Source organism: Protopterus annectens, chromosome 10.part0, assembly GCF_019279795.1.
Source record: "Protopterus annectens isolate FY-2018-M chromosome 10.part0, PAN1.0, whole genome shotgun sequence".
Classification (NCBI taxonomy): Eukaryota; Metazoa; Chordata; order Ceratodontiformes; family Protopteridae; genus Protopterus; species Protopterus annectens.
The window spans coordinates 1,670,899,164-1,670,927,041 of record NC_056744.1 but is presented as its reverse complement, the minus strand read 5'-3'; the positions used below and the strand labels follow the sequence as shown (position 1 = coordinate 1,670,927,041).

Here is a 27,878-nt window from a genome sequence, read left to right as displayed (position 1 = left end):
TGAGAGTGTAGAAAAAATAAATATAACAAGTTTATCCCACAGATGTAGTGGAGTATATCTAAGTTTGTATATTTGAATTTGCTTAAAATGCCTATGTGAACTGAATTCTGAGAAACATTTTGCTAGGAATTTGTAAACTGGATTACTTGAGTTAAAAAGAGGCATTTCGAGTGACATTTAATCTAGGATTAGAAGAGTTGTGTGCTTTGTCCCTTTAAATGGAGGCGGTCACCTCTCAACACATTGTACTTCCTGTGCTCTGAAAATGAAACTAAGAAGGACAAAACTGCAATTATCACGGCTTGCCATATGCAGAATGGAGTCTATAAATGTGCATTTATTTGCCTGAAAGTTCAGTGAGTCTGGATTTTAACACTAGTCCTGTAGTCTGTGTTTTAACAGGATTAAAACAACAACAACATTGATCTCTCATGAATTTAGACAGGAATCTGATATGGACGGCTGCACAGTGAACTAACAGCTAACAGATATGGTTCGAAAGTCACGGAGAGTGAAGCTGGAACACACAAGGCAAGGAAAAAAAAGCAGAGAGAAAGCAGAGTTGCAAAATTTGTATGCCACGTATGGGAGACCAGAACAGCGCTGCGAGGAGCACAGATGGAAACTGGAATTGTTCTGCCAGGAGGATGAGGCCTTTATCTGTACCCTGTGTGTTCCCAGGCATTCCAGCCACAATTTGGCATTTTTACACGAGGTAGTCAATGTGTATAAGGTAAGGTCAGTGCCTTATTAATATAAAGTAACAGATTCTATACGTGCGATGTCCTGATATGCATTTTTTGTGAATTTCCAACCTTAGAAATCGTATTGCTAAGTTGTTATTATTACTAGTACTAGTTTGTTAGTGTCTGATGACTGCAGAAATAAATACGTTTTCATTTACATGCTGTGAGATGGGCAATTATTACTGAAAGACTCTTTTCAAATCGTGGGAGGTGCTGGGCTGTCCTAAACATATGTGTATTTGTGAGTTTATAACGTAGATGGATGCATAGTTAGAAAAAGGGAAAACAGTAGGCTTTTGTCATTGTGACATCAGCTGGTTAGTAACTTAAGACAGTGCTAAAAGTTCAAGGCACCATATTAGAAAAAGAGGCTTCACTGCATTCAGATATTCCAAGACAGGTGGGGTTCATGTCTGACAACCTAATTCAGTTCTTTTAAGTAGCAAACCAGGACAAGTGTAGATCAGTATGTATGTATACCTTTAAGAAGCTTTTCATGGGATTGCACATGTGTATAAACATTGAGCACATGCAAGCTACACTGACATTTTGTAGGGAGCTGTTGAGATGTAAGCATGCATGTATATGAGTATGTATGTATACCTTTAAGAAGCTTTTCATGGGCTTGCACATGTGTATAAACATTGAGCACATGCAAGCTACACTGACATTTTGTAGGGAGCTGTTGAGATGTAAGCATGCATGTGTATGTTAGTCTGTCAGTTAATCAGTTTGTTTATATTTTATGTTGTTGCTCTCCATCCTGATGTGTTTCTATGTAATAAAGCATATAAATGAAATACCCTGCCTTTTCGTCTTGTATCATAACAAAGGACGAGTGACATGGTGTCAGAATGCGATCCAGAATCAAGACCAAGACGCACTCAGTTAATGTTTGAGGAATATAGAGTAATGGATCATCCCTACTGCACAAACTACTTGCAAAACAGGTCAGAAACGAATTACAGGTAGTAAAACTTGCTTAAATGATTTCTTACTCAAAGAATATAAAACAAAGTACACAGAACACTCAAAACAAATTTCTAATTAAATGAAATGTTCGAAACTGCAATATATTGATAGAAATATTTCAGATAGTCACAAAAATGTTTGAAACAATGTCTGAATCACATGAAATGTATAAAACAAGGAAAATGACTGCATGTTTTTGCTGTATGCTACTTTTTCAGATTAATTAAAGCTATTCCAGTTATCAGAAGTGTACAAAGTGTTTGCAAGTTACTGTAGTATTACAGTACAGTTATTTTGCAAAATACAGCCATTTCATTTTGAAGAGTTTATTGTGCATTTGTGTGTTATTACAAGTACCTGGTGTGTGCATGTTCATACATAACTACAAGGGCCTTATCTGCATTGTGTTTAGGCATAATTTGTTGGCATGGCAGAAGGATTTCATAGACCAGCTCCACTTGTATTTGATAATAATATTGCAGAGAATTGGAGAGTGTTCTGCAATGGTACGATATTCATTTTCTGACAAAGATGCATATACAAAGGCATTTATTCTGCTTAGTTTAGCTGGTTCAGAAGCCATAGAAAGAGCATTCATTTGTGTATGCACCTGCTGTGTATGCAGGAGAGGGGGAAACTGGCATATAGTGGTACTGGCTAAAGCAAGGGAAGACCCAGAGTACTTAAAATGTAAACTTAGAGAAATGTGAATATTACAATGGAAAGGCACTTATTTTACACAAGGGATCAAAAGCCTGGTGAAACTTTTCAGCATACAAAGACATTGGTAATCTCCAAACTTTGGACCCCACACAGTTTGGGTTTGTAAAAGGAATATCATATCTCCTAAACCTGATAAACTTCTTTGAATCAGTCACCAAAGCCGTAGATGAGGGTAAGGTGGTTCACATAGCCTATCTAGATCTCACCAAGGCGTTCTACACCATCCCCCACTCTGGAATTATAGACAAACTCACTAAACTAGGTATAAATCCTTGTGTCACAAGATGGGTTGCCAGCTGGTTCACTGACAGAACTCACACTGTGAAAGTAGCAGACTCCAAATCCGACTTCAGACCAGAAAAGTGGAGTACCACAGGGTTCAGTCCTGGGTCCTCTCCTGTTTGGTATCTACTTCTGAAGTAGAGGCTAACACAGAAGGTCTTTGGCAAATGAAGTTCGTAGATGACTGCAAACTAGGAGCCATAATCAAAACTTCTAACGATGTGGACATCCTACAAAAGGGCCTCACTAAGACAGATGCCTGGTGTCAAAACCATGGCCTCAAGCTCAATGCCAAAAAGTGTATTGTCATCCCTTTTGGTCGAAACTGTGTACCCATGAACTACCACATAGGCAGTAGTCTACTTAACACCAAAAGTGTGATAAGAGACCTTGGGACACAGGTGGACAGTAGTCTCTCCTTTGATAATCACATTGCTACAGTAGTCAGGAAATCCTTCTACATGGCACACCTCATCACAAAAGGTTTCTCATCCATGAAAAAAGAGGTAATTGTTCCCCTCTACTCATCACTCATTAGACCCCATTATAGAGTACATTGCCCTTTTTGGTATGTACCTCACAAGACATCTACAACAACTGAAAAGACTGCAGAAATACCTCACAGAGATGATTACCGGCCTCAAACCGATGCCCTACACAGACCATCTCAAAAAACTCCAGCTTTACTCCATAGCTTATTGCCTACTCAGAGGCGATCTCTGCCTAACATACAAAGCTATGTGAAACCCAGAGCTGTTGGACATGCTCCACTTAAAGAAATCTCAATCACTCCGAGCTACACGCTCTAGGGACCTAAACCTTGTCACCGCAATAAACAGAACACGCTGGAGGGATAGATTCCTGTCCCAGAGACTTCCCATACTCTGAACAAACTACCTATCTATATCAAACAAAGCTCCTCATTAGCACTCTTCAAGAAAAATCTTGATGATTGAATGGGAAATAGGAAATTCACCCTGGGGATCACTTCTGTGGCTCTGCTTGACAGGGGCACAGGAAAATAATTTTCTTGGGTGGCGAAAGCCAGGGTATCTTTTTGGCTAGGCTTATATAGGCCCTAGGGGCCAATAGTTTAGTACCTACCTATGTAACTGACTTGAAAAGCAAAGCTAGAATGTGCAAATTTGGTGATTTAAGGGATGAATTGATAAGCCAGACTTGTATATGGTGTTAACGATGATGCTGTGAGAAAGATTTTGCTTCAAGACAGTGATTTAACTTTGATTAAGGTCATTGAGGTTTATGAGATACATGAGCTCACTGAAAAGGACACAAATATACTTACAAATGAGAAAGGCCTGCTTCCAATATCTTCTAAAGCTAATGTTGATTGTATGCAGTATGTGGTTAAAAGAAACTGGCCCAAGCACATGGCAGCTACTATGAATCCTGTAACACTCCATGGGAAACCCAGTAGGTTTCTAGCAAATTCTAAGGTTGTTGTTGTGTCTTTCGGCTTTTCCCGGTTAGGGATTGCCACAGCGGAACTCCGGTCCGCTAATGATTGGCAGTAGATTTTTACATGCCGAGTTGCCGGCCCTGACACACAACCTTCAACGAAGGTATGCCCATTCACGCATGTCTCCACACAGAAGACGCTCTAGCTGAAAATCGAACAGGACGTCTTACTGTGAGGTGGCAATGCTACCGCAGCACCACCACCGCGGTCAACAAAATTTTAAGGTGTGGTTAGTAAAAAAGCATGCTCAGTGAAGCACAAAAGAGAAAAGTGCTTAGCTTTTCGTCAGCAGTGAGTGCCACAGATGTAAAAAGTGGAATCCTTTCCAAAGGATTTGTAAATCAAAAGAGGCCCATTCTTTTATTAAAAGAGAACATTCAAAGAGACAAGTTGATCAGTTAGAAAGCTTTGACCCTACTTTTATGTTGATGATGTTTCAGTGCTTAATGAAACAGTCAATGCAGTAGATTTGTGGGCAAGGAATGAAGGATTTTGTACTGTTCAGATTCCATAGAGCTCAAAGTTGATACATGTTCAAAGTTCAATGTTATGTCAGCAGAAACATTTGCTAGAGTATGCGCTGGTAAGAAGCTTGATTTGGCAAAGTGTGCAAATATTGTTGCCTATGGTGCTGAAGAAATTCAAACTGATGGCTCAGTAGTGCTTTCATGTTACTCTGCTGGCAACAGCTATGACTTGCAATTTTAAATAGTCAAAAGGCATGTGCAGTCAATATTAGTCCTCAGAGACATTTTGAAAATGGGACTACTTTCATTTAATAAGGAAGTCTTCCATGTAATCTTAAAAGACAACTGTTCTGATTTCATCCAGACTATTTTCTCTACTTATGCTGATCTTTTTGAAGACAAACTAAACAAACTCCAAGTTGTGTACTCCATGAAGTTAGACCCTGAAGTCAGCTCAGTTGTTAGGCCAGCAAGGAGAGTTCTAGTAGTTGTGCAGAACGGAGTCAAAGCTGAGCTAGACAGAATGGTGCAGCAAGGTGTGATTTGTCCAGTTGGTTCATCTACACCTACTGAATTGTATCTTCCATGGTAGTATCTCATAAGAAAAAGCTCAGATGATTTTTGAATATGTATTGACCCACAAGATTTGAACAAAGCACTAAAATGACCTCATCATACAATACATAAAGTCAAAAAAGTTGCTGCTGTCATGCCAAATGTTTTTTTCTGCCTTGGATGCGAAAAGCTTATTTTGGCAAATTTTGTTTGAATGAAAATCTTCATTGATAACCACTATCAGTACTCGTTTTGGCTGGTACAGTTTTTGAGAATGCCACTTGGATAAATTCTGCAAGTGTAGTCTTCCAGAGTGCGATGGAAAAAATGTTTTCTGGATATCTGTGTGCTATTATAGTTAATGTTCTAGTAGAAGGCAATGGCATGAATAGAAACCTCAAGAAAGTTCTGGAAAGAGCATGTGAAGTGAATCTTGAGCTGAATTCTCAGAAGTGCAAATTCAGGCTATGAGAAGTTACTTACGTTGGTCATTTATTTACCAGTTCAGGCTTATGACCAGATCCTTCCAAGTTCTTGAGATGCCAGCTCCAGACAATGTTAAAGCCCTACAATGTTTTCTTGGCATGTTTATTCCAGACTTGAGCCAACTTACAGCACTACTCAGAGACTTGACACACAAAGATGTATCCTGGTCCTGGTTAGAGCAACACCAGAGAGTATTTGATATCCTGAAACAGAGGATTGCCACTCCACCTACTTTAAGATATTATGATGTCCACAAACCAGTAACTCTTTCTTGTGATGCTTCTAAGTTTGGTCTTGGTGCAGTCATTCTTCAAGAGGGTAGACCATAAGCCTATGCATCCAGAACTCTAACCCAAACTGAAATGAACCCCAACCCCCTTGCTGTTATATATACTAAGTCTGTGATCACACTACAGTCAGGAACAGCCATTTCCTGTTAAATGTCATGTCAATATTTTGCCCTTTCGATGATTTGAAGGTCAGTAGTCAGGCCACTGGATAACATGAAGTAGGCGCATGTATATATCATTGTCATTAACCCCCTTTTTCCCATTTTCAGCATTGGACAATGTGTTATGTCAGTTGTCACCATCTCTGTTAATCCAGTGCCACTCTCCAACCTTCTTTTCACAAACAGAGCAGACTGTCACAAATCTTCCCTCAAGCAATCCATCCATCTCATTCTTCTTCTTTCATCCCACCTCTCTGAAATCTTCTTTTCAAGATCATTTGCTCTCTTGTACATGTGCCCAAAGTACTGTAATTTGTTCTCTTTGACATTATTGGCAGTTGGGAACTTCTTTGGCTTCTGCTCTGATGTCCTTATTTCTTCGTCTGTCCCACACTAAGCATCCATCTACCCATCTCAGGCACTTCATCTCCATCAACTCTGTCTTCCTTGGCCATCACTGCCAAGGTTTCTGCAGCATACAGAACAACTAGCCACTCTACTGTTTATATGTATATTTATATTTTATATATGAATGTATATCATCTATGTTTTATCCATTTTATGTTATATAAATGCACACATAAGCGCACACATACCTATATAAATAGAAGCCATTTTTCTATTGTATTAAAGGTGGTCTGGGTAGCTGACCATAACTGTACTGGAGATGTGGCTGAGCAAATCAGAGTAGAGTCATCAGCATATTGGATACAGCTGACTTTTGGGATGACAGTATAAAGGTTGTTAATGAAGATGGAGAACAGCAAGGGCCCTAGTATAGAGCCTTGTGGTACTCCGAGGGTGTTAGGTAGAAGGTTAGAGAGTTTGTTCTGCCAGAGGACAGCCTGCTGTCGACCATTCAGGTAGGATTGAAACCATTGGAGGGCTCCGGTATCTAGACAGAATGTTTGCAGGGTGTTGATTAAAAGTTGGTGATCAACCATATCGAATGCCTTGGAAAGATCCAAAAAGAGGGCAGAGGATATATAATTATTGTTGCAATTATGGTTTATGGTGTTAGTAAAGGCTAGGAGGGTTGAAGTAGTGCTGTGATGAGGACGGAAGCCATGCTGAGTGTCTGCCATAAGGCGATTTTGGATTAGGTGGTGCATGATTGGATTAGGTTAAATATCAAATATGATATTTAACATCCACCCAGACTGAAATCATAAAAAGCAGATGTCAGCTTAGTTTATTATCTCATCCTATGGTTGGCCCCTCAGGAATGCAGTCTCACCCTGCATTCTCACCTGCTCTGCAGTGTCAGTACTGGGACATAAATCCAAATACCGACAATCATCTGATCTTCCCATTCCTAAAGCCATGTTCTGGATGCATTACCAAACCCTCTTTTTTTCAAATTTCTCTATTCATAGGTTCGTAGGTAGGTACTAGGCTATTGGCCCTAGGGCCTATATAAGCTTAGCCAAAAAGGTACCCTGGCTTTCGCCACCCAAGAACATTATTTTCCAATGCCCCTGTTGAGCAGAGCTACAGAAGTGATCTCCGGGGTGAATTTCCTGTTTTCCATCCAGTCATGAAGATTTTTCTTGAAGAGTGCTAATGAGGAGCTTTGTTTGATATAGATAGGTAGTTTGTTCCAGAGTATGAGAAGTCTCTGGGACAGGAATCTATCCCTCCAGCATGCTCTGTTTATTGTGGTGACAAGGTGTAAGTCGCTAGACCGTGAAGCTCAGAGGGATTGGGATTTCTTTAAGTGGAGCATGTCCAACAGCTATGGGTTTGACATAACTTTGTATGTTAGACAGAGATCGTCTTTGAGTGAGCAGTATGTGGCAGAGTAAAGTTGGAGTTTTTTGAGATGGTCTTCATAGGGCATCTGTTTGAGGCCGGTAATCCTCTTTGTGAGGTATTTCTGCGGCCTTTCCAGTTGTTGTAGATGTCTTGCGAGGTACATACTAAAAGGGGCATTGTACTTTATAATGGGTCTAATGAGTAGAGGGGAACAATTACCTCTTTTTTCCTGGATGAGAAACCTTTTGTGATGAGGTGTGGCACATAGAAGGATTTCCTGACTACTGTGGTGGTGGATTATCAAAGGAGAGACTACTGTCCACCTGTGTCCCAAGGTCTCTTATCACACTTTCAGTGTTAAGTAGACTACTGCCTATGTGGTAGTTCATGGGTACAGAGTTTTTACCAAAAAGGATGACAGTGCACCTTTTGGCATTGAGCTTGAGGCCATGGCTTTGACGCCAGGCATATGTCTCTGTAAGGCCCTTTTGTAGGATGTCCACATCGTTAGGAGTTTTAATTATGGTTCCTAGTTTGCAGTCATCTGCAAACTTCATTATCCAACGACCTTCTGTGTTAGCCTGTACTTCATAGAAGTAGATACCAAACAGGAGAGGGCCCAGGACTGAACCCTGTGGTACTCCCTTGTCACTGGTCTGAAGTCAGATTTGGAGTCTGCTACTTTCACAGTGTGGGTTCTGTCACTAAGCCAGTTGGCAACCCATTTTGTGACATAGGGATTTATACCTAGTTTAGTGAGTTTATCTATAATTCCAGAGTGGGGGGTGTTGAAAGCCTTGCCGAGATCTAGATAGGCTGTGTGAACCACCTTACCCTCCTCTACAGCTTTGGTGACTGCTTCAAAGAAGTCTGTCAGGTTTAGGAGACATGATCTGCCTTTTACAAACCAGAACTGGGTGGGATCCAGAGTTTGGAGATTACCAATGTCTTTGTTTATAAGTTCCATGATGATACATTCTATGGCCTTGCAGACCAGGCTTGTCAGGCTAATGGGGTGGTAGTTCCTGGGGTTCGTGGTGGATCCCTCTTTGTGGAGTGGGATAACCGTCACTGTGCGCCATTCAGTGTGCACAAAGCCTGAGGTGAGGCTATGATTGAACATGGTACTTAGGTAGGGTGCCAGTTCGTTCTGTAGTTAGAACACAGCCTGGTATGTTGTCAGGTCCCATGGATGCTGTGTTCTTGGCTTTGGAGAGTGTGGTTTCTACCTGTGCAGCCGTAATTACAGGAACCTTGCATTCTTCCGGTATAGAGATGGGCCTTTTAGAGGGTGAGAGGAGGGTAAAGTTAGCACTGAACCTGTCTGCGATTTGTACAGTATCTGCCAGGATGTTGGCAATATCAGTTTGGTTCTGTATATTTAGTGCCATTGTGCTGTAACCCAGAGCAGATGTGAGTGTTGCCATTGAGATTCTTGACATAACTATAGCATTCTTTGTGGTTGTCTTTAGAATCGGTGGCGGTTTTGTTTTCGTAACTAGCTTTGGAGGATTTAATGAGGGATCTCAGCTTCTTACTGAGGCTGACCAGGGAGTTCCTCCAATCATGGGATTTTACTCTTTTTTTTTTTTTTTTGTAGCAGTTTCTTTCTTCTGTTGTAGAGTTTGTTTATGGCAGGGGACCACCAGATTGGCCTTCCTTTTTTTTGGAGGATAGCATCTTGGTTCTGTTAGGGATAGCACAATCCATGCACTTGTGTAAGTGCTAATAAAGTGCATTTGTGTAGGATTCAGCAGTCGTACCTCTATTATCCATCTGCATGGGTGTCGAAGTTTGCCACTTCTGTCTTAAGAAGCATGAAGTTAGTTTGGAGAAATTTTTTATGGTGGTTTTCCTAATGAGGTGTGGGGGTGGGATGTGGATGTCTAGGGTGATTAGCTTGTGATCGAATCTGACCAACGAGGAATTGACCTCTGGTGTGGAACACCGGTCGCCCATGTTGGTAATGACCAGGTCTAGGATACTGCTGCCCCTGGTGGGGGTGTGGATAAGTTGATCCAAGGCATTGGAATTTATGAATTCCAGAAAATGTTGAGCAAAAGAGTTGATACATGAGTAGTTTTCCCAGTTAATGATGGAGTAGTTGAAATCACCCGTTATTAGGGTGTTAGTTTGTACCCTAATATTTTCAAGTGTATCAGGAAATGAGGAGTGGGAATCCTGGGGCATGGTGGGGGATCTGTAGCAAGCTACAATTTGGTTTGTGGTCTTGCCCAGAATTAGTTGCACTTGGATAATCTTGGATGCATTATGCTGAGCAACTAGCCTGGAGGTGTGGATATCCTTAATGAATATGGACACGCCTCTGCCTTTAGTGTTTCGGTCCAGGTTGGTGGCCAAAAGGTGTGGTATGAATTATAGCCTGGTAATGCAGGGGTGCTGTCTGGAGCCTTGAACCAGGTCTCTGTCACTGCACAGATATCAGTGTTCTCCATTTTAAGGAGTACCTCGAGTGAGTGCATTTTGAGGTTTAGACTTCTGGCATTGAGTAGCATTGCCCTCAGATTTTGCTTGCTTGTACCTGTTACAGTGATGAATTTGTCATTTGAACCTTGCCTAAAAAGGCACTACAGGAGTGGCAAGAGCCTTAGCCAGTATTCAGAATCCCAAGGGATACAGGTGCAGGCCATCTCTGGCAAAGCACCGTGGTCTGTTGATCATGTCATCCCAGGCAGACAGATACTGGATCCCCTTAGAATAACACCAGAAGCTTAGCCAACTGTTGAAGTCAGTCATTTTGTCCTTGTACTGTGGTATCATTCTGGGTGATGGCAGAATGCTACTCAGAGCTAGGGTCATACCTGCCTGGGCTACAAGATCGGAGAGCTCCTCCATGTTTCTTTTCATGTAGTTCAGGGAGGTACGTCTCAGGTCATTCACACCAACATGGACAATGACAGAGTCATATTTGTACTTGTTGTGGAGTGACCTGAGTGCGTGCATTATATGGTGGATCCTGGCACTGGATAGGCAGCTGACAGTAACTTTCTCCTTGTTTAGCCTACTGAGTCATACATCAGTGTGCCTGACTATAGAGTCACCTATGACTAGAGTGTTGGGTACGTTGTTATGCCTTATGGGGTATGGTTGGGTGGCACACTGAGTTTGTGGGCTATGTGTCATTTGGGTTGTGTTTGAGGGTGGAGATTGCTTGCATTTCTGCTTTGGAGGTCTCTGTTGCTTGGGCTGATTTTTATTGAGCACCTCTGTGTATGTAGGTACGTGTTTTGTGTTTCTATGTGTGTGTTTTGGTGGTGTAGGTTTTGAGGGACTATGTCATGAGTGTGGTGTGGTTCAAGTGTTTACCCTCTCTTCTTGACCTTCTAGTCCAGTCTTGGGTGAAGAGAGCTTTGCTTTCAGTTTGGCTATATAAGTGCATCTCTCACAGGTTGTAGTGTTGGGTAGTAGGAGGAGAGGGTTGTCAGTGTGCATGAGGCAATTGCTGCATTGCCCCAAGATGCCCAGATTCATCAGGTAGACAGGAGAAAACACCAGGAGCTGACCCATAGACATGCTTGGATAGGTGTTTGTTTATTAAGTACTAAAACTGTTTTCCTCTAGATAAGTGAGGAAAGTTAAGTGCTGTAGTAATTTGTAGCTTATTTAGTGCTTACATTGAGTTCTGAACAAGTGCTGAGCTCAAAGAAACAGATTTGAGTGCTAAAACTAAAAAAAAACTGTCTAGTTCTAAGAGAAAATTTGAAGAGCAGACTTTATGGCGCTGGGAATATTTTACCCCTACCTAAGTGGCACAAAGTGTTTTTTTTAATATAACAGTAGCAAATGAGCAAACTGATTTAAACAAATTAACCAATATAAAGCTAAAAACTGAGCCCCGTTCCAGCAGTCTTCGATCAGACAAGTTCTAATTGCACACTCCTGCCACTAGGGTGCAGGGGAACCTTCTCCAGAAAAAGATGGCCTGGATTAGTGCTCAAGTTATACAAACAAAGCTAGAGTCAGCAGGTCTGAATCTAGTCTTGTGCTACAGCAAACAAGGCGTACCAATTTCAGAAAGAAACAGTTCAAATAAGCAGGCACAGTAAGCCTTTAACCAGAAACTCCCAACTCAGAAGGGCAGAATGTACCCTCTCCTCCCACAAGAGTGCAGACCATACCTTCTTAATGTAAAATAACTGGCCCTAAACCCACATGCTTAAACCAGAACTAATACACTATTAGAATAACAGACACTAAGCCTTCAATCCGCAACTCCCAACTTAGAAGGATGTAAGCTACCTGTTCTGCCACAACAGTGAAGATCACAAACCTTCTTAATGTAAAACAACTAGTCTGAATCCCAAGTGTTTAAACCAAAGGCTTAGAATAACGGTTACAATTTAATCAGGCTACTAACAAGCAGTAATAAATACAGCAGAATAAATGCAATTAAGTACTTTTAAAAACAGGCACCAAAAGCAAAATAAAATAATAAAGTAGAAAGAAACACAAATATGGTAAAAGCAGACGAATAAAGTGCAATTGTTTTTTATAACAATAGAAAACGAGCAAACTGATTTAAACAAATGACCTAATTAACCAGTAAAAAACTCAAACTATGCCCTGTTCCAGCAGTCTTCACTCAGACAAGTTCTAACTGCACGCTCCTGCCACTAGGGTGCAGGGGAACCTTCTCCAAAAAAAGATGGCCTGGATTAGTGCTCAGATTATACAATTCTAATCTCTTTAATGTTTTCCTTGGATTGCAGAATGCGTACTATGCAGTGCAGCTATTTTCTGCATCTTGTCTTCCTGTTACATCACTGAACTTATGATATGACCTCTCTTCTTTGTTTCATCCTAGTGCCTTTCTTTGATTGCTCAGTTTTGTAGAGTAAACTACCAAAATATTTTCTAATTTTGTAGGGAAGGGCAGATGTCACTTCAGTATGCTTCCCTCATGTGTGAAATTTCTTTTTCACTCTGCATTTAGCTGTCTGCTTCTCTTCCTGTTTCATTTCCATCCTAAATTAAATCTTCCTTAATGATCTTTGTGATTTTTTCCCAGTAATCAGTCAGCATGGTTTGAGGGAGTACACTTCTTTAATTTATGCATGTATTTTGTTTTATCTCCCAGAACTCTACTTGATTCATTTTCTATCCTAAATTGAATCTTCTTTAATGATCTTTGTGATCATTTTTATCTGATAAATCACCCAGCATGGTTTAAGGCACGGGTGTCCAACCTTTTGGCTTGCCGAGGCTGCATTAAGTGAACAGAAATTGTCTTGGGGGCGCACATAAAATATATATCATATAGTTAACTCTTTCGCTGCCACTAGTGACCAAAGTCAACCTCCTGGCTGTACTGTAGGTGCATTCGAACAATGAATAAATGTAATAAATGCCTAATGTTTGCCTTAAAATTCTAATTCTTATTTTAATTCTTAATCTAACAATTAACTCTAACATTTTAGTTTATGTATTTGTTTTTTTAACAAATAAACAGGTGCGGAACCCTTCCTAGGTATATAAAGTCACACACTAGCCCACAGCAGAACATCTGTACATATTAGTAATCAATATCTCTAAACTCTTGTAGCATGTTTTACTATGGAACCCATCTTACCTGCGTCTCCCCCACAATTTTCTTTACCCAGAATGACATCTTTAAGTTGATAAACTTGATAGTTGTGATATCTGTCAAGTCAGGGAACTTGTGAGCAAAAGAGATGCATTAAAATAGGAAAGAATCCATATACTTCTGGCAGTTCAAACTCACCCTTACATTTCCCTGCAAAAATCACCTGGAGAACCCCCCCCACACACACACACACACACACACACAACACACACACACACACTTCCAGTAGCCAAGGTACCTTAGTAACCAATATTACACAGAAAAATGTGTTGCAACTAACAACCAACACACAATTCAGCATGAGATGCTGACGCATTTCCATCACACAAAACTTCAATCTAATCCTATAAACCAGTTATTTATTCCTTCTCCACCCCCAAGCTGCAACCACAAGACACATTAAAAAGCACTATATTACCTTTAATTATTTATGAAATTAACTGAAATAGGGCACCTGTATTTAACAATATACTAATCATATAAAAATTCACTGTCCTAATTAGAATTCTGAATTCAGTTATACCAGTTATTTCAAAATTGCTTGTGTAGGGTATAATAGTATAACAGCCTACCAAACACTTGAAGCTTCACTTTATCAAAATTAAAGTATTGAATTTGCTAACAATTTTAGTGATTCTGTGAAGTATGTCTGCAAGAAAATAGCTAAAAAATCTCACTTCAGCACAAACACATTATATGAACAAAGTCCATAAAGCTTAGAAAATCTGCATCATTTGTAGATCATGACTGTATGGTTTATACTCAATACATAAAGGACTTTTGTGTAAGTCTGACCACTAATACGATTTACCTCCTTATTTTCCACTGTCACACTGGGTGCACTCATACCTCTCAACCTCCTAGAGCACAAAATCTGGACAAAGCCATAAGTAAAGGTTGGACAAAGGCCCAAAACTATAGACAGTTTTTAAATATTGCTGTTAGACTTAGAAAGTTGATAGATTAACAGGTTTTGCATTAGCATAAATTTAAGTAGAAAGCACTGCTTTTGTTCTGCTAGCATTTGAAAAAACACCAGAACTGGTTGACCAGTTCTTATTCCTTGAGTGGAGAACTTTAGGAGGTACAGGTGACTTTTGACTCTTTTTTCAGGAAAAATAGCTTAATCATCTGCATGTCACATTATATGAGACAGCAAATACTCTGATAAGCTATTGTTGAAAAGCCTTCTGCCCCTCTTGAAAACAAACAAATGGAAGCACTCTACCTTTCTTATTTTGAAATGCACAGTGAAAATAGAACCAGCATCTGTACTGGTGATTGGTAAGCACTTGAAAATGATTTTAGCTTCATTCATTCTGTAGATTTCCTAGATAGCCAAAGGACACTTGTTGGAGACAGATAATACTTTGTGCCAATTGTCACCATCTTTGTACACCCGTATGATGGTTAATTGTATGATGGTCATATCTGCAATGGGAATGGCACAATATGCACTCCTGAGGATGTGATGACAATTTGTTCAACACAAATGTTATTAGAATAACCTGATACTGTACAACATGTAATCCACAGTGATAAACCCACAACATACCAGGGAGAAAAAGAAATGCATAAATAAGGCATAAAAAAATCATATGGCAGAATTTTGTATTTTGCTCCAAAAGACTATATACTTTGGCAATGTTTACAATAATGACCTAATAAGTGACACCTCTTGCAAATAACTCTTTTTACAGCATCGTCAAACTAATCAATAATGAACTCTTTTGCTACATGTGATTGCTATTAATATTTGCACATGACAAATTATGTACGTGAACTGCTTGACAATTATAACACTATTTTTGTATAAATATTAAAGCAATACAAATTCACTATAGATTGAAGTTAATTAATTATCGTAAGACTGAGGTCACTGTTCTCAGGCAGAAAATTATCTACAAGGGTATAGCTGCCTAGAGCAGGCCTACAACTGACTTGTCTTTTGTGTTGGTGGACCATACGTACATAATGTTCAGTTCTTCCACTTTCATTTCAAATGTATTTGCTACATCAGAAACTGATTAACATACAGCGATTACCATTTGTAGCCAAGCCGCACCCAAATAGATGGTAATGCATCATCTCAGTCTACTTTAAGGCTTCAGTTCTACAGATGTACTTTTTCCCATAGTAAGTGTTATATTTTAATTTGTGTATGTGTGAGCAAACTACATTCCTTTTCTTAAAATGTTCATTGCACTATAACCATGCAAAGCGTTGTTTTATGCAGCCCAGCGCTAAAAACATATAACCATTTCAGTTGTATTGCCAAACCAGTGAACTCAGTTCTCCCCAAATAACATTATTTTAAACAGCAACTGTGGCTTCTGAGAAAAGATTCAATATCTACTCTTCAATAGTCAGATATTCTATTTATGTATTTATAGCCATGTGTATGAGCATCCTGCAGATATTGTCTTCCTGGGTTTGTCTATGTGCATTGACTATGAAGTTATCACTTTACTGATTCATTGCCTGTACCACTTCAAATTACATTCTGATTTTCAATTTTTTTTTGCAGGAGAAATACCAGTAAGTGTCTAATCTGTATTGTCTGAGTAATGGCAAAATCACATTATTCACTGAACTCAGAATTTCAGGCCAAATTTCAATAAAACCTGCATTTTTCACACACACACACACACACACACACACACACACACACACACACACACACACACACACACACACACACATACACACACACACATACACACACACACATACACACACACACACACACACACACACACACACACACACACACACACACACACACACACACACACACACACACACACACACACACACACACACTTCAGCACGATCACACACACTTCAGTGTGAACACACATGCACACACTTCAGCGCGAACACACACACACACACACACTTCAGCGCGAACACACACACTTCAGCGCGAACACACACATCCTAGTTTGGTGCGAAAAAAAACAGTAAGGGTGCTTTGGCGATTGCACACACTGATATTGCGGTTACAGGTCACTGGTGTGAAAAAACAAATGAAAAAAATAGTTTTGGTGTATCCATACACTGAAGTTGCAGTTAAATGTTGTGGGCCACATGGAAGAGCTCTGAGGGCAAACTAAGGGGAAACACAGAAAAGAGAGATAGGACAAGGTATCTTAGAAGCTTTCAGCAAAATCTAAGAAAAACAAAGAGAGTACAGTGGAAGCAGATCCAATATTTTTTGTGACCAAATTCTCTCCCCCATCGAAAATATTGAAAAATCTTGTGGATAATTTGTGGCCAGTAATCTGTAGGGATGAAACAGTTCATAGGTTCATACTAGGCTATCTGCCCGAGGGCATTTACAAGCCTAGCCCATAGTTTTGTGGCTTACGCCACCCCTTTAGTATGGTGAACTATACCCATTATTTTGCTGTGCCTCTGTCGAGCAGTGACACTGAGGTAATCCCTGGGGTATATCTGCGATCTCCCATCCATTGGTCAAGATTTCTCTTGAACAAGGCCAGCGAGGTGCTCTGCCTCACATATACCGGGATTTTGTTCCACAGCATAGGGAGTCTTTGGGTGATGAATCTATCCCTCCAGCACGTCCTATTTATAGCCGTGTCGAGGTTTAAGTCTCCCGCCCTTGTGGCTCTGACGGATCTAGATTTTTTGAGGTGAAGCATATTCATCAAATCTGGGTTTGACATGGCCTTGTATGTCAGGCAAAGGTCACCTCTGAACAAGCGGTGGCGACTGAATAGAGCTGGAGTTCTTTCAGTCGGGCAGCATAGGACAGATTTTTGAGACCCTTTATCCTTTTGGTGAGGAACTTTTGTGGCCTCTCCAGCTGCTGCAAGTGTCGGGTCAGATACATTCCGAATGGGGCATTGTACTCAATCATTGGTCTGATGAGTGATGAGTATAGGGAGACTATGACCTCCCTTGATCTAGATGTGAATCCCTTCATGATAAGGTGGGCAATGTAGAAGGTTTTCCTAACTACTTTAGCTACATGGGTGTCGAATGACAGGCTACTGTCAACCTGGGTCCCCAGGTCCCTGATAACTTCTTGGGGGACTTATTCCCAGGAAAAGTAAGTTTTTCTTATGGCCATTTCAGAAATTTAAAGGAGTTGTTAAAATCAAGGATTGAAGTCACAAAGGGGAGTAGGAAGGGTGTTTTCCCTTGTGGAGCATGCAAAATATGCAGCAAAATGAAAAATGTGGATGGTTGGAAAATAAATGGGAAAAGATTTTGGATTAAAGATTAATTTAGGTGTGACTCCTGTGGTGTAGTCTACATTATTGATTGTGGATATGCACCGAGGAAGTGGTATGTGGGGCAAACCAAAAGAAAGGTGAAATTGAGAATTTTAGAACACTTAGGTGATATAAGAAATAGGAGAATGGAAAGCCCAGTGGCTGAGCATTTTTACATGGGTCACAGGGGAAACACTGATAGTTTTTTCTTTAGTATATCGGCGCAACCCTATGGGTGTAAGAATATGGGAGGAGATGAATTTAAATGAAAATTGGTAAAGTTAGAAACAAAAATTATAATAAATTTAGGTACTTTATACACAAGGGGGTTAAATTTAGAAATTAATTGAGATGTGTAATATCCATGTCTGTTTATTTAATGAATTTATCAATAATTTAGTGTCTAAGTCATGTCAAAGGAGGTCAGAACATTATGAAAATTAAATTAAATGTATAGAAACACAAAGTTGTGAATGGTAGTATGTATAAAAGAGGAAATTATGTGAAAAAGTATTGAATGAAACGTAAAGTAATTGTTGATGAAATATATGGTGTAATGAATGCAAAAATATTAAGTACAGTGATTATTATTTATTAAGATTTATCATAGACAGGAATCATGAAATTACTATATAAAAATGTATTAAAAAACAATGTATAAGGAAATTGTATATCATATGGAATTGTGTATGTTTTATATTGCATGTATTAGTATTTATTGGGAGTACACCTTTAAGGTTTGGGTAGTACTGTTGAGATCTGGAATTAATTGAATGTATTTGAATTAATTAGCACAGTCACTAAGGGGATATAAACAGGCTGCTAAAATTGTATGAAGTTATTCCTTAGAAGGCTGATGGAGCCAAGGTACCAGAATGAGATGAAATAAAGAAATCGCAGCCACAGCAGTGCTTCCAGTTTGTTTATTTGAGGAGAATTCATGTGTTCCTATGTTCCCTTTGGGAACTGTTGGAGTATGGCCGCATGGATGAGCTCTGAGGGCCGCAGGTTAGACATGTCTGGTTTAAGGAGTACAATTATTTTGTTTAATTTCTGTATGTTCATAGGTTTATACTAGGCTATCTGCCCTGGGGCATTTACAAGCCTAGCCAGAGTGTGTTTGGCTTTCGTTACCCTTTTAGATCGGTTTACTGTGCCTCTGTAGAGTAGGTCACAGAAGATAACCCTTTTAAGGTTATTTTACTTTGCCCCTGCCTGGCAGGGACACCGAAGAGATCCCAGGGGTGAACTTACGATCCCCCATCCACTCGTCAAGATTTCTTTTGAAGAGGGTCAGTGAGGGGCTCTGCCTAACATGGACTGGGATTCTGTTCCAGAGTGAGGGCAGCCTCTGGGATATCAATCTGTCTCTCCAGCATGTCCTATTTATTTCTGTGCTGAGGTTTAAGTCCCTGGAGCGTGTAGCTCTAAGGGATTTGGATTTCCTGAGGTGGAGCATGTCCATTAATTCTTTGTTGGACATGGCTTTATACGTCAGGCATAAATCACCTCTGAGTAGATGGTAAGCAACTGAGTAGAGCTGGAGTTTCTTTAGTCGAACTGCATAGGGCATCTGTATGAGTCCCTTGATCCTCTTGGTGAGGTACCTTTGGGGCCTCTCCAGGTGTCGGGTAAGGTACATCCCAAATGGGGCATTGTATTCAATTATCGGCCTGATGAGTGATGAGTAGAGGGGCACAATGACCTCTATTGTTCTAGATGTGAATCCTTTCGTGATAAGGTGGGCTATATAGAAGGCCTTTCTAACCACTCTGGCAATGTGATTGTCAAAAGAGAGGTTTCTATCTACTTGGGTCCCCAAATCCCTAATTACTTCTTCCGTACTTAATGGATTACCACCTATGTGGTAATTTGTGTTTATTTTGTCTGTTAGAGATCTACTATTTTACTGCCTTCTGCATCTCAGAGACTAGGAAAGGGTAGAATGGCAGAATGTGCTAGAAGTGTGCAATACATCGTTGTTGACAATGAAGTAAAAAAGCTTTTAGGGAAAAATGATGTGCATTATGAAAATGCCGTTTGTAGTTAGATCCTTTCTGCTTGTGACCCAAGGAAATCCTTTTTCACAAAAGGGATTGTGGATCCTTGAAACTGCTCTCCTTGGATAGCAGTATTGTACAGCAGATGTTGGAATGCAGAATGCATATATCAGAAATAAAGAAGCCTTGGGTGGTGCTGGAGGAAACAGAAAATACTGTTGTGCAAGTAAAACTTACCATAACAGCAGATGTTTGAATGATCACTGCTGCAGTAGCCTTAGTTGTATTGGTTGTATCCTACCAAAGCTTTAACAGACAGCCAGCTTTAAAAGTTTCAGGGTACCTTCTGTACACCTAAACTGTTAGCTCAAGCTGAGTTGACTAAAAAAGAAGTTTGCGCATGAAGCCTTTCAGAGCTTTCCTACCAACAGAGGGAGGGAGGCCGAGTCCTGAAAGGACAAGGCTAGGAATAACAAAAATGAATGTCCACACTCTGGCATAAAAAATGCACCAAAAATGGCAAAATAAACTCTGATACCACTTTAGGCGTAAAAGAAGGATTAGTTATCAAAGAAGCCCTGTCCCTATGGAAAATGAAATAGGGTTACGTCACCATAAGAGCTTGCAACTCTGATACCTTTCTTTCAGGGATCAGGGCACTCAGCAAAACTGTTTTCCATGTTAAGAACTTGAAGTTAGCCATATTAGGTGGTTCACATGGAACAAGTGTTAGCTTCTGTATCACAAAATTATGATCCCAAGGAGGGGCTTTCAGTTTTATCGAAGGTCTTTTAAGCAAAAATCCTTTCAAGAGTATTTAGACATGAGACTACATGAAAGAAGAGGATTCAAGGGCAGGCATGCTGAAATGGCTAATAAATTAACCTTAAAATACCACAAAATATAGCATTCAGTCAGACAGGAACAACACAAGAAATAAAATGAAGTAACGCTATAACCACCATAGACTTCCCTCAAATGAAACTCCGTAAATCCACACCAGCACAATAAGTCATATTTCTTTGAAATAAAATTGCATACATTTATTGAGGATTTCATGCTTTTGCTCACTAATCATGAGCGTCATCAGAATCAATGAGTCTACTAACATAACATATTTAAATATAGGTACTGGACCAATAAAAACTTCATGACAGATAATTAGTCAACCAATGATGTCATGCCTTGTCAGCAGTTAAAACTGCTAAAAAGTTTTTCTTTTAAAAAATATACTTGAATAAACAAATGAATACATATACTAAAAATTAAACAGGAAAAAATATACGTACAAAAATATAATGCATATACATAAGCTAAGTACTGCAACAAAATATCTAAATACTACCATAAGCTAAAATTGCTAATAAAATGTATCTTCCATGTAGAATTCCTATATTACATTACACTTTATAACCTTTCTTGCCTAAGCTCAAGTACTGGGTTTATGGGGATATTTTCATTTAACCCTGGTTGACTAGTGGCGTTTAATAACAATTGTCATTTTAACCTCTTGTAGTACATGAGGGGCTCACCTCCAAATGTCTATAGAGGGCATTATTTTTGTCCTTCCTTTTAATATGATAAAAATGTTCATACATATGGCTTCTTAAAGCTCTATCCGTCTTATGACGTAAAAGGCTGGACAGTTGTTACACTTAGCTAGATAGACCATTCGTTTAGTATTGCAATTCCCCTTCCTAAAATAAACTTTTGTTTTGTTGATGTTGTTCAAAACAAGGATTGCATCCTCCAAAATTGCCCAGCAAGGGGATACAATTCCCACATTTGGTCGTGTGCCTTAAAACACCCACCTACCTCTTTCCCTCTATCCCATTGCTGCTGGTGCTATGCTCAAATTTGTTCTTTAAATTATAACCCGTTTTAAAAACAAACTTAGGTTGATTCCCCACCACTCTGTAAAATGCTTCATCACACCTTAGGATGTTCCAAGTCCTGTTAGTAATATTTTTTACTTCGTCCACCAAGGGACTAAATTCCAGTATACAAGCCCTAGCAAATTCATCAGTGGTTTCACAATTTTGTGCATAATTGAACTGACCTAACCCTATTCCCAGAATGGGTTTATATTTTCTACAAACAGAGGCCAGTACCAAAGTGTTATGGCATTAGATATTGTTTAATTATCATAGCATCATACTTGTTTCAGCACACTTGCCTTCTTCAGTGAATACACAAACTATGATACACAAGTACATATATAATAATTAAAACACAACTTCCTGTTAAGTAATTTCCTCCATTGTTATTATATATAATATATACTGTTTATAAATGGTCATTTAACCCTGGTGAGGTGCTTGGAATATTGTCATTATTGGGGAAGCTACGTGTCTCTTCATGAACATAAATCACTACAGGGTCTCTATGTTCTCGACTTAACAGTTATATATATTTTTTTGCAACATAACTCAATACCGGATACTGATCTGGGCTGGTTGTGAGATTGGAATACTGTTATATTAACTGTTGGCGTTATGTATTCACTGAAGAAGGCAATGCCAAAACTTGTATGATGCTATGATAATTAAACAATATCTAATGCCATAACACTTTGGTGCTGGCCTCTTTGTTTGTATTCAAGTTGTTTTGGCCATTTGCACCTGCCGTACTTGCAAAGGGTTTTTTTTCTTCTCTATCTTCTTTTTACTTTGCTGTTGGCTTTTGTGTTGGCATTAGCTGTGTCTCTGGTTGGGTTATACACAGCTCACCATTTTTGGGAAGGCCTTCTTTTAGAGTTATGACTTTGGTTATGGTATATACTTTACAGCTGGGAATCCTATGTCCAAGAAACTCTTCAGTGGATGTTATTGAGTGGTCCACTTTATTTGTGATGATGTCCGCCATGTCTCTTATTTAGGACTGCAACATTTTCCACATTAATAATCATCTTTGAACTTTATTTAGGGAAATATTTTTCATTTTTGGATCAAGTTGCATTTGGTGTTGTGGTGGATCTGACAATACAGTTAACCTCGATGCTAAGGATCACTATGTTCTTTAATCAATAGACAAGTGTTTTTGAACACAACCTAATACTGGATACCAGTTTTGGTTTGGAATCAGGCTTTTGTATATCGAGCTGTTTACGAGATTGGAACATTACTATTACATCAACTGTTGGTGAAGTTATGGGTCATTTTGGGACACAGCTTATTACGGTTTTATGCTCAGTATTAGGCCTTGTACATCGGGCTGGCTGGGTGCTTGGAATATTGTCATTATTGGGGAAGCTACTTCTCTCTTCATGAACATAAATCACTACAGGGTCGCTATGTTCTTGACTTAACAGTTTTATATATATATATATATATATATATATATATATATATATATATATATATATATTTTTTTTTTTTTTTGCGACATAACTCAATACTGGATACTGATTTGGGCTGGTTGTGAGATTGGAATACTGTTATCATATTAATTGTTGGGGTAGTTACATAGCCTTTTGGGACATAACTCACTATAGTTTCATGTCCTGAATTAGACCTCACATATCGGGCTGACTGTGTGATTGGAAGATTGTCATTATAGGTGAAACTTTCCTTTCAAGAACAAAAATCACTTCAGATTTTGAGCATAGACTAGATACTGGTTTCATACATCGGGCTGGCTGTGAGATTGGAACATTGCTACAGTACTGATTATTGGTGGAAGCGTTTTGCATACCAACGAAGATTTAAAGATTTTTTTTGATTTTGGTGGACATATTTTGCTCTAACTAGCTTTTCGGACTTCATAGGGGGTTTTTTTTGGATCGGATACCACTGTTTTGACCCTTACTAGATTTTATGGATTATACCACACTTTTATACTGCCTTGTGAACTTGGTAACAGTTTTCTTTATTTAAGAATGGGAACTTATGGTGATGCAAACTTTGGTTTGTGGATTTGGGCACGTTCTGTGTATATTTATGGTGTTTTAATAACAATATATTGGATAAGTCATGATTAATGATCTGTCTTATTAGGCCTTTTTGGTCAAGTCTTTTTGAATTTTTGGACATTAATTTTGTAAAGTATTCCCTTGGGACTTTGGATTACAACATGTTTTTTTCAGATGTCATTTCCATGTATACATATTAGATGTAATATCTATAATCAAGGTTCAACTCTTATATGTGTAGAAGGATATATGTGCCATCTCACAATTTTTAATAATTCATGCCATAGGGTTTGCTTTTTGTTCTTTTTTCTGGCTAAGGTCATATTTCTATGTTGAGCCATCGGCATTTCAGTATATCTGATGCTTGGGATTATAATATTTAGACCAGTTAACGCCTGGTCTGAATACTAAGGTTTTGTACCATTTTTTGGGCTTTGTTGCGACTATTCCCCACTACACTCATATATTTCATCATTGTGGGATTCTAGCTTATAGATCATTGGTCTTAAGGCTTCTATATTATATCATTTTTGGTAGCTTTTGATACGTTGATTTATGTATTTGGTCGGTATTCCCCTGACATTCTCAAGGATCATTGTAGTTTTTGGATTACCCCATCCCTTGTTGGTGTAGTATATCTGCTGTACATACCTGAGACTGATTTTGAACTATAATTTATCCTTTTGGATCTTAAGGTGCACAGTCTTTGGGTATTATTGTAGGGATGCATACCAGTGATATTAGTGATTGTGAAGCTTATTGTGAAGGATCTTGATTCAATTCTACATGGCCTTTGTGCCTACATGAATGACATTAGGGTGTTTGGACCATCTGGTCAGGGTGATAACAATTTGGATATTGATAATAGGGATCCAGTTGACGGCTGCAATCAATTGTTCCAAAATTTAGGTAAAGGTATGAGAACCCTACGTACTAACGTCTGGCACCTTAAGTTATTTAAGGCTTCTGTTAATAAAATATCACCCCTCGGGGGTTGAGGGTGAAAATATAGTCTTTGGTTGGCAAGTTAGATGATGCATTAACAAGGGATTGGCATGAAGCACAACAGAAGGCTTCTTTATCTGTTGTTGAAATTTTAGCCAACTATTATGAACGTATGATCGATGAAAATGTTGGGGAAGTCAGGCTACTTTGCGATGATTTGAAAAAAATATGAGGGGCAACCCATTTATACTACTGGCCTTAACAAACTGACCATAGATCTATTGGCCTTTGAAAAACAGATTAAAGACTAAAAAATACATAAATTCAGTAGGGATACCTCTGATTATTTAAGGGGTAAGCATATTTTGCTCCCATATATGCTGATATATTCATGGAGTACCATGGGGAACATTTGATATATGACATCACACACAACATATACATCAATGAGATGAACATATGGAGAAGGTACCTTGATGACTGTTGGTTGGTGTGGCGTGCAGACTAATTATATCTGGCGGAATGTGTTCAATACCTAAACAACAATAAGTGGGGTATTGCATTTACATTGAATTGTGACATGCATTGTATTAACTTTTTGGATGCCACTGTCCTTAAACAATAGGATGGTTCTCTAGCTACCAAGGTGTATAGAAAATATTCCCCAATATAACAACTTGTTACATGCCACTAGTCTGCACCCACACCATACCATCATTAATATACCCAAGTCTCAGTTTCTGCGTATTAAAAGAATATGCTCTAACCAGGAGGTCTTTGCAGTTTCACAACAGGATATGATTCACAGGTTTCAGGTCAGGGGCTATAGACAACAGGATATGCAATCTGCTAGCTGATGGGCATCAGCTCAGGATAGAAATCAACTACTTGCATATAAGGATCAAACTCATATGGGTGAATCTGAACCTATCAGATTTATTACGACTTATGGACGTAATGTTAATCTCATTAGGGAAGTTGTGTCCAAACATTGTAATATTATAATGGCCAATGAGGATCTTAATCAGGCATTGGGGAAGTGGTGTCAGTTTTCGTACCATAGAGGCAAAACATTGGGGTCATATCTTGCACATTACAAAAAGCGGGTTAGTAGACAGCTTAGGGGCCATCAACTAACCATCACAGGGGATAAACTTTTTGGCTCATTTCCTTGTGGCCACTGCACATTCTGTAAATATATATACAAATCCAAACAATTTACAAGCAAGAATTCAGGACAGGTTTATGACATGCAATGTTTTGGAAATTGTGGATCTAACTGGGTTGTGTACTTAGCCACTTGCACTTGCTCAGCTTTTTATATTGGGCAAACATCCCGACCTCTATGTATTCGGATATCTGAACGTTATAGTGACATCCGTAATAAACGTTTAACCAATGCCCTATATAGACAGAGTACTATACATCACACTGCCCAGTTTCTCTTTACTGTGATTGATAAGATCCAGGGGGACAAAAGCAATAAATTAAGCTGGCATTCCATTTTGAACACCAAAGAAAAATATTGGATAATTAAATTAGGAGGTCTAGTCTCACCAGGGTTAAATGACTATTTATAAACAGTATATATTATATATAATGACAATGGAGGAAATGACTTAACAGGAAGTTGTGTTTTAATTACTATATATGTACGTGTGTGTCATAGTTTGTGTATTCACTGAAGAAGGCAAGTGTGCTGAAACCAGTATGATGCTATGATGATTAAACAATATCTAATGCCATAACACTTTGGTGCTGGCCTCTTTGTTTGTATTCAAGTTGTTTTGGCCATTTGTACCTGCCGTACTTGCGAAGGGGTTTGTCTTCTTTATATTTGCTGGTAAATAACCTACCAATATAATCTATCTCATTGACCATGTCCTCGTATTCAGAGGTCATATGTGCCGCTCAAATGCACTGACCTTTCAAGATGCTTTTTTTCTGCCAATGAGGATGGCAGCTTGACAATTCTAAATAGGAGCTGCTGAAGATTGACTTTCTAAGAATTCTAGATTTGAATCCATGCTCAGTGTGGGAGACATAGGTATTCAAGTAGGAAACACACTCTCGATTGACAGTATGTGTAAATTTTAAAAAAGAGCTAGTACCATTTAAATATGGCAGAAATGCTCATATCTCATCTGTGGTTCCTTCCCACAAAATAAAAATGTTCCCAGGAACCGGACATACCAGTTAATGTTCTTATAATATGGACCTTGAAATATATACCGATCTTCCCAATCAGGTAGAACTATGTTTGCAAATAGGGTGCAAGTTGCGCCCATGGCAACCCCCCTGTTCTGCCTATAATATTCCCCTTCATAATATATTAAATTATTATCAAGTACTGAGGACATAAATTCACACATTAAGCTAGCTTTCTCCCATTCAAAACCTGCATACTTATTTATACTGTTCATAAAACCTTCTATACTGTTATCTTTTGGTATACATGAGAACAGGTCAATGACGTCACTGGTTAAGAAAGCCAAGTCCCTATTCCAGACCTCCGGTACAAGCTGGCTAAGAAAATCTCGAGTCTTTGATCATATGATGCACATTACTGTATATATGTTTCAACCATTTGTCAATAACCACCCCAAATGGGAAAATTTTAGACTTACTACCAGAAATAGTTAATTGAAAGGGTGGATTTAAAATATCTTTATGCACTTTAGGTATTGCCACAGTTGTAGCTAATGTAGGATGTTCAACTCTAAGAAATTTATATAAATCATCAGTAATCCTATTTGTCTAGCCGAAATTCTTCCAAATGCAGGTCTATGCAGCGATGGGCAATATTTACTTCATTCTTTGGTATGACCTCATAAGTATCAGAACTATTAAGAATGTCAAATATTTTGTTTGTATATTCTTTATTAGGCTTCATAATTTGAACCTTGTTATTTATACGTAAATATTTCAAGGTCTTCCTTTCACTCTTATTCAAATTCCATATTAGTTCTCATGTTAAACTTCTTGTCCTGTAAGTTATACAGGTCCTCAGTTCTAACTCTTTCTAACATATCCACAGTTGGGTGGAGGGTGGGTTAAATTTACTCCTTTTCCAAAGTATTTGATTTGGGGTATGAATATTTGCCACCTTAAAATAAACAGCTAAGTTCAATTTTCTAAGATAAAGTTTGGGTTCAATCAAAGTGTCAACCAAATTGAATTGAGTAGTTGGTACATACTTCATGCCCTTAGAGAGCAAGGCAAAATATGTCTTATCTAATATAATATCTGTATAATGTATA

At 38.9% G+C, this 27,878-nt stretch overlaps 1 protein-coding gene across 1 annotated transcript in view; it reads left to right on the top strand.

The window, feature by feature from the left end:
• The first annotated feature begins 252 nt into the window (after positions 1-252).
• LOC122814411 (zinc-binding protein A33-like) overlaps positions 253-27,878 on the top strand; it is a 191,540-nt gene continuing 163,914 nt past the window's right edge. The window contains exon 1 of the mRNA XM_044086994.1: positions 253-733. Within this exon, the coding sequence (XP_043942929.1) occupies positions 491-733 (243 nt within the window). The 5' untranslated portion in view covers positions 253-490. The remainder of the gene's footprint in view (positions 734-27,878) is intronic.